General features: G+C 47.0%; 1 protein-coding gene across 2 annotated transcripts in view; it reads left to right on the forward strand.

Annotated features, from left to right (window-relative positions):
- DEK (DEK proto-oncogene) overlaps nt 1-12,931 on the forward strand; it is a 151,159-nt gene that overhangs the window by 127,784 nt on the left and 10,444 nt on the right. For both annotated transcript variants that reach the window (XM_033934578.1, XM_033934576.1), the window contains exon 8: nt 9,539-9,674. In XM_033934578.1, coding sequence (XP_033790469.1) covers nt 9,539-9,674 — 136 coding nt within the window. The remainder of the gene's footprint in view (nt 1-9,538; nt 9,675-12,931) is intronic.

Genomic DNA, 12,931 nt, shown 5'->3' on the forward strand with positions numbered 1-12,931 from the left:
GTTTATGCAAAAGCTCATTAAGAGCCACCTGGAGCTCCAAATACTGAGCACGATCTGCTGGCTGCTGGGTCTGACCATAATGTCGACGTGCCTGCCGTAATGCCTTATCCAAACGTAGGATCTCCCGATCCCGTGCCTTGCGAGCGTAAGCGGAATAACTAATGATGGCCCCCCCGCAACACTGCCTTAGCAGCATCCCAAAAGAGCACTGGGTGATCCTGATGAGCTGCATTAGTAAAAGCATAAGTCCTCCAACTGTCTCTCAACATTTCCTGAAACTTAAGGTCATTATAAAAGGAAAGCGGGAACACCCAGCGCCGACCACGCACACTCGGGGGCCCTCCCTCCAAAGTAAGCCAAGCCATTGCATGATCGGAAATCACCACCGCTCCAAGATCTGCGTCCCCCACCGACCCAAAAAGCGAGCTAGACACCAGGAGGTAATCAATTCGAGACTGCGTATTATTCGCCCGAGATAAGTGGGTATAATCCTTCACATCCGGGTGTAACACCCGCCAAACGTCCACCAAATCCAACAACTGACCCAAATTCTGCAGACACCGGGAACCAGCAAACCTCCCAGCCCCCGGTTTCGCCGAACAGTCCATATCGGGGTCCCAGACAGCATTAAAATCGCCTCCTACAATCATCGGAGTTCCCCGATATGCGGACAGTGCCGTCACCATAATCTTATAAAAAAGGGGATCATAGACATTCGGAGCATAGATACAACAAAAAAGCAACAGCTGCCGGTCCACCACCCCCACACAGATCACATACCTCCCACCGGCATCCGCGGCCAACAACGTAAGATCAGTCACTACCCCTTTCCGAAACAGAATAGCAACCCCTCTCTTCTTTCCCACCCCATCCGCCGCTACAGAGTCTCCAACCCACCAGCGTTTAAGTTTACAATGTTCTTTCTCATCCAAGTGAGTTTCTTGCAATAAGGCCACATCAACTCGATGCCGCTGTAAATGGTGTAAAATTTTGGACCGTTTAATCGGCGAATTTATACCCCCCACATTCCAAGTAACCACTTTAACCATCAGAACCCAAAACCACACGCCCACAACCACCTATCACCCAAATTACAACGCAGTCAGCCCAGCCTCCAACTGCGGTCTCCCCCAAATACCCAAACCCCCCTACTGTATCCAAGGAACCGACCCCAACAAATCCCCCCACCTCCCATACCCTAACCCCAAATCCCCCCACCCCAATCCCCTCCCCCTACCATCTCCAGCCCCAAGAATGACTGGAGTTATTCGGTCAAGGAAGGCCCACTAGCAGCAAGGCCGCAACATACCGCCCACTCATACGACCCACGCAAACTACCCCACAAACCCACCACACCCCCACTCACCCACCGCCCACTTCCCCATACAAACCCCCCCCATCCATCCCCCATACTCCACAAACATACTACCCCCACAACCAGACTACCATCACTCCACAAAGCCCACCCAACTCCAAACTACCAAACACTCATTCCAACCAAGGAAAGAGACAGAAAAAAGAAGTCCAGTGCAGATCCTCCTCGGCCGCAGCAAAACGATCAACCAACTGCAGGCTCAGCCGGGACACCGCGCCTCTGGCGTTGTGGGCGCGCACTCTGCCACTGAGAAGGACGGACTCCGCCATCACGCCGTCCCGCCTCACTGGACACCTCCACCGGAACAGCATCTCCCAACAATTCCTTCAAGACATTCCACGCCTCCGTCGGGGTCCGCACCCTTCTGTGCTCAGTCCCAATAGTCATCAACAGAGCAAAAGGAAATTGCCAGCAATATTTATAGCCAGCCTGTCGTAAATATCTTGTGACCCCCCTGAAAATCACGTCGTTTCTGCAGGGTAACGGCCGCCAGATCCTGAAAAACAGCAACCGGGAGCCCATTCCACTTATAATCTGCGTGTTGTCGGGCTGTTTGTAAAATGGTCTCCTTCACCGCAAAGGAACTAAGACAAAGCACAATGTCCCTAGGGAGGTTCCCCTGGACTCGACCAAGGGCTCGGTGAACTCGTTCTATATGCACACTCGGTCCGCCTTCAGGATCCCTCTGCCCCGACGTGCCGCCGGACCAATCAGCAAGCAAGGCTTTCATCTGTGTACGTGCTGAGCTTACTGCTCAGCATGGCTATTTCCCGCCGCGACGCCGGACTTGTAAGCTGCATGCCTGCATCGCCAGAATTTAGGTAGGCTATTTTCATCCCCGTGGGAGTCTCTCTCGTGTGCTATGGCTGTAAGTCAGGGGTGCCCAACACGTTGATCGCGATCAACCGTTAGTTCAGGAAGGCAACGTGAGTCAATCGCAGAGCCCATCCCGGGCTCCGTGATAGACTCGTGTTGCCGTCCCGATCTACCGGGCCTATCAGCCTTCCTCTCCCCGACGTCAAAGACGCCGACGCGGGCATTAGGCTGTTTTTGTCATTTCGGGTGGGGGGTGGCAGCGGCAGCAGCAGCCTGATAAAGAAATCATCCTGGCCGGGGTCGGTGTCATGCTCCGGAGCTTTTACAGCCTTCCTATCTCCCTCTCCCTTCTACCTGCTTCCGGCCACACCCCCTGCTCCGCAGCTCTCTTCGGCAACTCAGCAGCAGCGATCGACACAAGCTTCTGACGTCGGGGCCTACCCTCTGCGAGTCCCGCTTGTTTCAACTTCCTTTTTCCACAAAGGCGGGACTCGTAGAGGGAAGGCCTCGATGTCGGCAGCTTGTCTTGATCACCGCTGCTGACGAGTTGCTGAAGAGAGCCGCGGAGCAGGGGGGTGTTGCCAGGTGCAGGTAGAAGGGAGAGGGCCAGATGCAGGACTCGTGGGTGAGGAAGGAGAAGAGAGAGAGAGAGGGGAGGGAAACAAAAGGAAATATTTCATACTGGGCTGGGCCGGAGTGGAGGGAGGGTGGAAAGATTCTGGCTACCGGGTGCAGTAACAAAGGAAAAGGGGAGAAAGCTGAAAATGGAGATAGTGACACAAAGAAGAGAAAGGGTAAGCAGGACCTACTGAATAAGGATAGAGATACAGAGGGGACATGAAGAGGAGGTGAAATAGAGACATAGAAGTAATGCTGAAAAAGTGGGGGGGGAGATAAAGACATTGAAAGGGCAAATGGTGAACATGGAGTAAAGACAAGGACAGAGACAAATGAAGATTCTGAAAAAGTGGTGAGATAGGGATATAGGTGAGATGGACACAAAGAAGGGTGATGCTGGAAAATAGGTGGAATGGTAATTCTGACAAACACAGAAGGGAAATGCTGGATCAAGGAGAGATGGGGCTCAGGCTGGATGGAATGAGGAGAAATGCCTTGTTGGCCTGGAACTTCCTCTCCTACGTCAGAATTGACGTCAGGGAGCGGAATGCTGGTCAGCGTGACACTTCTGCAGGGAAAGCTTGGGACAGCGGTGGCTTGGGGGCTATTCCCCGATGGCGGTGGCAGCAAACCGAGTGGCTTGGGGGAGGGCACGGAGAAAGAAAGAAAGGGGGCAGACAGGGAGACAGAAAGAAGGGGGAACAAGGAGACAGAAAGAAAAAGTTGGGGGAGAGAATGAGGTCTGGAGGAGAGGAAACATACAGGAGGCTGAAAGAAAGGAAGAAAGATTGGATGCACAGTCAGAAGAAGAAAGTGCAACCAGAGACTCATGAAATCACCAAACAGCAAAGGTAGGAAAAATGATTTTATTTTCAATTTAGTGATCAAAATGTGTCTGTTTTGAGAATTTATATCTGCTGTCTATATTTTGCACTATGGCTCCCTTTTACTAAACCGCAGTATCGTTTTTTAGCGCAGGGAGCCTATGAGCATTGAGAGCAGCGCGAGGCATTCAGCGTAACTCCCTGTGCTAAAACCTACTATTGTGTTTTAGTAAAAAGGGAGGGGGTGTATTTGTCTATTTTTGTATTTTGTTACCGAGGTGACGTTGCATAGAGTAATCTGCCATGACCTCTTTGAAAAAACCCGGAATATGAATAACTAACATTTTCTCTGCCTTTCATTGTGCTTTGTGGTTTTTTTTAAATTTTATTGTTGGTAGATCATTTTGACTTAGTCATTATAAAAGTAGCTCGCAAGCCCATAAAGTGTGGGCACCCCTGCTCTAAGTCTTCTTACTCTGGGGCACCAGACCTCCCTCATACAAAGGCCGGGAATGCAGAGTTGGTTCCATTCTTGGTAGGGGATGCCTTGGTAGGCTCACTGCTCAGCCACTGGGAACCCAGATTCGGTCCTGTTCTGGGTGGAGGACACTTGTGGGGTGGGGTGGGGTGGGGTGGGGAGGGGGGCTAGTTCACCATCGTGCAGGCTCACCACTCTGCCTCTGCTGGCAAAAGCACAGTCTGTCCCAATCTAGGGGGAGAAAACCTAGCGGACCAGGCTGCACCACAATACTGGCTTCTAGAAAGCACAATGGACTGGGGGGGGTCTAGCAGTGTGTGGCACCATTTGGACCCATGTAGACTTGCACGGCCATTCAGATGCTGACCTGAGGTCCCTTTCCATCCACCATCTGCCCCTCCTCTTTCCATCCAGCATCTGCCCCTCTGTCTTCTGCTTCTGCCCAGCATCTGATCTGTCTCCTCTCTTCCTCCTTTCTGCCCCCTCTGTCATCCCATCCATCATCCACCCTTCTTTCTCCCCCTTCCATCCAGCATCTGCCCATCTTTCCCCCCCTTTCAGCCCAGCATCTGCTTTATTTCTCTTTCTCCCCCTTCTATTCAGTGTCTGCTCCATCTTTCTCTTTCCTCCCTTCCATCCGTATCCTCCCCTTCTCCTCCTTTCCATTCAATGTCTTCCTCCCCTCTCCTTTTCTTTACATCCATCATCTGTCTTTTTCTCTCTCCCCAGGCATTCCAGCTTGTCTTATCTTTCCCCTTTCATCCAGTGTGTCTGATCCCTCCCCATTTCTATCTACAGTCTGTCTCCTCTCACCTCCTACATCCAGTATCTACCCCCTCCCACCTGACACCTCAGCCACCGCCAGACTGATGCAAAGCCTTCCCTCCGATGTCAGCTCTGACTTCGGGGGAAGACTTCTGGGTCGGCTACATATGGCTTGCTGCAGGCTGCCTCCAACCCCTGCTGTTATCTAGACTCAAATGAAGTGGTGGAAGGGAGTACATTTTTGGACACAGAAGTCATGAACTGGGGAGAGAGGAAGGGAGGGAAAGAGATGCTGAGGTGGGGAGGGAATAGAAAGAGAGAATTGGGTGTGGGTGTGTCAATGAGCGGGAAAGAGAGATGGTTGTGTACACACGGCAAATGGAAGAAAGAGGAGAATTTTTGGTCGTAGGGAGGAAGGTACAGAATGTGATAGGGAAGAAAAAGATGAGAGTGAGAAATGTGGCAAGGGAACAATGGGACAGATTGAAAGGGATGCAAGAGGGAGGAATATTGGACAGTGGTGAAGGGAATGGAGGGAGAGATGTGGCATAGTGTTGGAGAGGGGTGATAGAAGGAGAAATGTTGGGCATGGGGCTGGTGGGCAGGCACGAAAGATGAGAAAGAGATAAATGCTGGACCATGGTAGGGGGAACCAATGGACAGCAACAGAAGAATTTACAGAAGATGGGAAAGCGGAAAAAAGAAACTGGGACCAACTTTATGGAAAAATAAGTCTCCAGTCAACAAAGGTAAAAAACGGAATTTATTGACTAAAATATGTTAGCTTTGGGAAATGTATATGGCAGATGTCTTTGTTTTGTGTTCAAAAGAAAAGGAAATGCATTTCTGGTTTTATTTCTACAGTGTTGAAGTACTTGTTGACCCTTGCTGTGACTGGTGGGGATCCCCAAGCACCGCCAGCAGAGGACCTCCTCTAGAGATGGCCAGAACTCCCCTCCACCAAGCGCAGCAGTCGCTGGCAGCATCCATGAGCCACTGAGGTGCCAGCATCTGTGACTCAGGGATGCTACTGCTGCCTGCCAAGCTTGGCAAAAGGGACCCCCGGCCAACTGCAAAGGAAGTCCTCAGCTGACAGTTTGTGGGTTCTCATCAGCTGAGTATTTATATTTTAAATTTACATTAGAGGTTCTGGTAGAAACCCATTTACAAAGTATGTATTCTTCCCAATTAATATTTCCAAATTAATAATCTCTTTGCTTATTTGTAAATGGGTCTCTCCAGAGCCTTTAATTCAGTAGCATAATTAAATAAAATAACTATTTCTGAAGTTTATAGGGAAGGATGGTGACGGAGGGGATTCCTCGCGGGGACGGGTGGGGACGGAGGGATTCCTCACGGGGACGGGTGGGGACGGAGGGATTCCTCACGGGGATGGGTGGGATTTTGGCGGGGACGGGTGGGATTTCTGTCCCCGCGCAACTCTCTAGTTTGAATGGCAATTATTCAGCCATTTCAGGAACTCTTCTAGATGTATTCGGTTACCTCTCCAAATCGGGAACACATCATCTATAAACCTAGACCAATTTGAATACGGGTTTGCCAAAACCCATCTTGTTTCAAAATCAGACATAAATAGATTAGTGATAGATGGCACCATTGTGGCCCCCATGGCCACCCCCATCTGTTTATAATAATTTCCATCAAAAGTGAAAAAATTTTCACACATGGCTATCCTCGCTATCTCAATAAGAAAGTCCCTGGGAATTTTCTGATTGTCATCACGTTGGTCTAGAAATGTACGTATCACTTGTGCTTCTTGCTGGGGGATGACAGTGTATAACGATTGTACATCTAGAGTTACTAACCAGATTTCTTCCATTGCTGTAAACTGCAAATTAGAAATTTTTTTGAGAAAATCAGCAGAATCTTGAATGTAGGAAAAAGATTCTTTCACATAGGGTTGCAGAAAATGATCTATGAAATTGGATAGTGGTTCTAATAATGAACCCCGGCTAGAAACAATTGGTCTGCCTGGTGGTTGATCCAAACGCTTATGTACTTTAGGCAGCATATACAATACTGGACATTTCGGGGTCTTTAAATTCAAGTATTTAAACTCAGCCTTAGTCAAATATCCTTTCTCTAAACCATCTCTAGTTAAACTTTCTATTCTCATCATCAATCCAACAGTCAATAACAATAGATAATAATTTTCTTTAATCAATTGCCTCTGTATCTCAGTAATGTAATCATGTCTCGTCTGTAAAACAATAGCCCCTCCTTTGTCTGCTTTCTTAATAATTACTTTGGGGTCCCCTTTAAGGTGTTTTAGGGCTTCCTGCTCTTTCCTATTAAAATTATATGTAATTCTCCCAGTCCGTTTTTCCATTTGTATAATATTTTCTAGCACTAATTCTTTAAATGATTTTAATAGAGGATCTAATGGGGTAGGCGGAAACCATGTAGAGTGAGGTCTAAAATGCGTTCCCACTTCTTGTGTCACATCTGTACTATAGAAAAAACATTTCAAGTGTAACAAACGAATGAATTTTTCAATATCTACTCTTGTCTGAAATGGATCATGTTTATAAGTTTTGACAAAAGTTAGACCCTTTTGAAGAGCTCTCTGTTCAACAATAGTAAGGGGTCTTTGTGTTAAATTGATGACCACTCCCTCTTGTGATGTCAATTCTATTTCTGGAAGCGGGTTTGCACTCCCCGATATTGTGCTCTTCTTTTTACTCTTCCTCTTTTGTTGCCTTGCTGTAAAAAAGTCTTCTGCCTTTCGTCTCCTGACATGTCCCCACTTGTTACCGAACTAGAGGACCCGTTAAACGCTACTGTTCTATTTCAACTTGTGACATCAGAGGTGCCTACTTCTTGTTGTTTTTTCTTTTTCCATGAATACACCCTGTCTGCTTTATAATCATCCTCATCTCTTTTCTATTTCCTCAATTTCATTCTTTGTATATCTATCTGAAATTGTTCCAACTTCTTCTTAATTTCTACTAATTGCGATTCAAAATGCTATGGACTTAAATCTATCCTGAGGTTATTCTCATTTTTTTCAATTTCTTTTTTAATTTCTTCAACTTCTACGTTTGTTCTTTATATAATGAGCACCATCAAGACAAGTGAACATTTATTTAAAATTTGATGCCACTTGATATCAAACTCTTGGTCATCATTAAATAATCGTGGTTTTAAATTCACTCTTCTAGGAATGTATTCTTGTTTGCAGTACTCTCAGCATTGCTCCATGCAAATCTGCCTTAATCGAATGTTTATTGTTGTTAATATACGACCCCCACTGATCACCTGAGGACTGATTCTCTGCATACTGCTTCAAAGTCATGCCTTTAAGCGCGTCCGCCACTAATTCTGAAGAAAAACTCAATCCGGAGTGCCATGACTGGCCGTCCATAATCCACAAAATGTAGGAAATACTAATCTACCTAAAAATGGTGGAAGTGGATGAATAAATAACAATAAATAGGACTTCTCGCGGGAAGTGGCGCGGGACCAGGCAGGCAGCCTTGTGCGCCACTCTGCTGTTACAAAAGGGAAGAGGAGGCAGCTGCGTCAGCTGACTAGGCAGGCAGCTTTGCGCATCACTCTGCCGCTGTAGAGGCAGCTGGAGACAGTGAGTCCTGCTTCCCACACACTCCCCACAGGCTGGGCGCGAGCAGCAGACATCAGATCCGGAAGCCACTGGGAGTCTCGGCATGGCAGCACAGCCCGGAAGAGAGCGAGCAGCTACAGAAATAGTAACAGGGGCGGCAGGTTCTGGCTTCCCGTTTTCCTCCTTCCTATCCCCCGTGGCTGCACATTCGGGCCTCAGCTGCCTCCACCGCCACTCCTCTGACTCCCTTCGCGTTCGGGCGGGACATGGAGGAATGGGCCAATCAAGCTGCGCTGGAGGAACTAAAGGTACGGGGGAGAGGTCGGAGGGGGCCTGCCTGCTTGCCTCAGGGTGGGGATGAGGAGTATAGGAAGAAGGAAAGGACAATCCCAGCATAAGAACCAGGTCTATTAGGGGAGGGAAAGAGACAGAGCAAAGAAATGCTGAAGGAGGAGGGAGCATAGGGACAGGGACATGGAATAATGCTGAAAAGGGTAGGAATAAAGATACAGAGATGCGATACTTAATGGAAGGGGAGGAAATGGTACACATGGATAGTGAAGAAGAGAAGAAAGATTATGCACTTTGGGGAGCCCTGCCTGTCTGCTTGCTTGCCTCGGGGTGGGGGGCCCTGCTTGCACTAGGCCTTCGTGCCCTGTCCCTGCCTACCACTAGACTACCAGAAGGGAGACAGGGTGTAGAGCCTGGCAGGGAGAATTTGGTTCAGAATGGGGGTTTTTCTTGTTTTCCTCTTCTAAATCTAGGGTGCATCTTATGGAGCATAAAATACGGTAAATCAGACCCTAAAAGGCTTCAGTAGACCTTGGGAGGAGGTCCTTCTTTCACAGAAGGGATAATGAAAAAGATCTCAACTGCTAGCTTCTGTGTTCTTGAGATAAGATAATTTCATTGTTTGATCTCTTTGCATTTATCACAATATTGAATTATAGGCAAACTTTGCAGATTAGAAAACAGACTTGGATGTAGGGCATGATATTATCTTGCAGAACAGTAGCATATATAAGAAAACTGGTATCTGTATACTGTAATGTTCTTATCCACCACTGTTTTTTCTACAGCCACCCAAGAAGACTGCAAAAAAAGAAACACCTAAACAGAAAGCCACTCCAAAAAGCAAAACAACTGTTAAGTCTGCTAATATCAAGAAAGCTGACAGTAGCACACCTAAAAAAAATCAGAACAATGCAAAACGGGGTAAGGGACAACATTTTGTGATCTTGGTAATGCAGTATATGCTGTTTTTAGTTTGACCTTCACAAAGTCCTTTAAAATAAAATATAAAAAAGGAGTGAGCTAATAACTATTACTCATATAGCAACACTGCCGTGTGGGAGTTGAGGTTCAGATCTAATAACTAAGAATTTGTTATATCTGGTCAGGAAGATGCTGAAGGTGCATATTGGAGGATAGTAGAAACCAAAGGTAAAAAGTAGCATGGGGAGAGATAATTCCTTAGTTTTGTTTTTGTTGGGGTTTTTTTTTTTTTTTGGGGGGGGGGGCAGACTAGAATAAGGTATTAAATAAATGGTTAATCTACTTGAAAGCTGATGCTCCTTGTGGAGCTAAAGAAAATTGGACTACCATATTTTTTGCTCCATAAGATTCACATTTTTTTTTACCCAAAAGTGGGTGGAAATCTTGGTGCGTCTTATGTAGCGAGGATACAAAATTTGTACCCCCCCCCTTAGCATTGTAAAACACCCTCCCGCTGCTGCTGCACCTTTTCAAAACAACCCCCCCCCCCCCCCGCCTTACCTTTTCAAAACAGCAATCCCCCTCCCCCCCCCCCCCCCCCCCCCCCCCCCCCCCGGCCTCTCAGCACTGCCACTGTCGTTGGTACCATTTTTAAACAGCCTGGTGGTCCAGCAATATCCCTCTCTCGCTAGATGGCTCTCGAACTCAGGTCAGGAGCAAGCATTATCCCAGGATAAGCAGGCAGCATATTCTCACATGTGGGTGATGTCATCCACGGAGCCCGGATGCAGACAGCCTCGCAAGCAGACTTGCTTGTAAAACTTTTAGAAAGTTTGCAACTGCCACACTGCGCATGCACGAGTGCCTTCCCGCCCAATATAAGGCACGTGTCTCCTCAGTTTTCAGTTTTCCTCGTTTAAACGCTCTGCACCAGACTTAGTTCTACTCGTGCCTTCTCTCACCACGGCTCGTGTTTTTCCTTAACGGGGTTGCTGTGTTTATTGCGCGTTTCATTTTTCTTTAAAAAAATGAATAAATATATATATTAATTTGTTATTTTCTCCATGTCACAGTGGGGCCTACCCCGCGGCATCTGCCTGCGGGCTTCGATTTAGCTGCAGCTGTTTTACATTCTATGTCCCAGCCAGTCACAGGCTTCAAGAAGTGTAGCCGGTGCCAGCATGCAATCTCCCTCACTGACCCACACAAGTGCTGTATACAGTGTTTAGGATCTGACCATCGTCCAAAGTCATGTGCCCGCTGTGCTACGCTTCAAACTCGAGCCCTTAAACTTCGAGTTCAGATAGAAAAAATATTTGGCGGTATGGATAGGCCTTTACCTAAGGCTCTAACCCAAATTCCAGTCCCGACCTCGACCCTGAATCCAGTGAAATCTTCTACGGGGCTACTGCTTTTCACCTTGACCTTAATCAAACCTTCCTCATTTGGGAAGTTCTTGTCTTTGGGGAAATCAGTTAAATCTTCTCCTGAGGAGCCGTTATCCTCACTGACTCCTTCAGGTAAGATAGCTAAGCCAACTCCTCCAGACATGCCACCCTTAGACCTGGTGGTTTTGAAGCTTCCCAAGAAACGAGTCTCTAAATTGAGACCTTTTTCTTCTGCCGGTTTTGGAGAATGTGTTGGCAACTCTTTTGCATCAGGAGTTTGGTAACATGCTTGCCCAATTTACTCCTGTCTTGACTCTGCTTCCTGCAGTCCAGCCTGAGCAGTATTACAAGGAGTTGAGTCCTTAGCAGTGCCTCAAGTTCAAGGAATCGAATCCTTAAGAGTGCCTCCAGATGAATCTACACACTCTATTCAAGGAGTTAAGTCCTTGAGAGTGCCTCGAGCTCAGTCTGCACACTCTATACAAGGAGTCAAGTCCTTAAGAGTGCCTCGAGATACCTCGTTACAAGGAGATGAATCCTTTTTGGTATCTCATCCTCGTTCTCTGACTTCCAGCCCTACCTCTTCACATAAGGCATTGCCCTTTTCGAAGCACAGGGCAAGGAAACCTCGACATTCATCTTCCAGACAATCACGAGGCCGTTATTCGAGACATCCTTCTCCATCGAGGCCCAGGTCTTCTCAAGACAGGTCTCGTTTCTCCAGACATCGAGACTCTACAAGACCACAGATTCCTTTGTTGAGGAGACATGTTGTGCAACCTCATTACTCTCGTCAGTCGAGTTCTTTTCCTGCAAGTTTCTCTTCACATTCCAGAAGTGGGTCATCTTTGCCTCTGGACTCAGATATCAGGTATCAATACTCCAGAGAGGCTTCACCTTCGTTCTCTGCTATGAAAATTACCTTAAAGGGTTCTCGATCACCTTCTCCTCAATGAGGTCATACCTCTTCAGACCCGGTATCTTTTACCAAGTTTATATGTAAAATGAGTAAAGATCTTAACATATCTTTAGAATCTGACAAAAATACTCTGAGGAATATCTGGAAGAACTGGGAATGCCTCATCCTCCCAGGGAATCTCTCAAATTACCCATAAATGGCATTCTTTCTCAAACTTTCAAAAGAAATCTTGAGACACCATATTCTGTAACTGCTGTGCCAGCAAAGTTGGAATCTCGATATCGGATGGTCCACTGTAAGGGATTTGAGAAGTCTCAGTTATCCCATCAGTCTGCCAAGGTTTACACTACCGTTCTGCCTGGAAGAGAGGGCAGGACTATGGACAAGTTTGGTCATAGTAGCATAGTAGATGACGGCAGATAAAGATCCAAATAGTCCATCCAGTCTGCCCAACCTGATTCAATTTAAATTTTTTTAATTTTTTCTTCTTATCTTTTCTAGGCAAGAATCCAAAGCTCTACCCGGTACTGTGCTTGGGTTCCTACTGCAGAAATCTCCATTAAAACCTACTCCATCCCATCTAAACCCTCCCGGCCATTGAAGCTCTCCCTAGCCCATCCTCCACCAAATAGCTATATACAGACCCAGACCAAATGGCCACCCCAACCCATCCTCCACCAAATGGCCATATACAGAGCATAGACTGTGCAGGTCTGCCCAGTACTGGCCTTAGTTCAATTTTTAATATTATTTTCTGATTCTAGATCCTCTGTGTTCATCCCATGATTCTTTGAACTCAGTCACAGTTTTACTCTCCACCACCTCTCTCGGGAAGCATTCCAAGCATCCACCACACTCTCCATAAAGTAGAATTGCCTTTGAATCTACTACCCCTCAACCTCAAACTTATGTCCTCTGGTTTTACCATTTTCCTTTCTCTGGAAAAGATT

The sequence above is a fragment of the Geotrypetes seraphini genome, chromosome 2 (assembly GCF_902459505.1).
Source record: "Geotrypetes seraphini chromosome 2, aGeoSer1.1, whole genome shotgun sequence".
Lineage (NCBI taxonomy): Eukaryota > Metazoa > Chordata > Amphibia > Gymnophiona > Dermophiidae > Geotrypetes > Geotrypetes seraphini.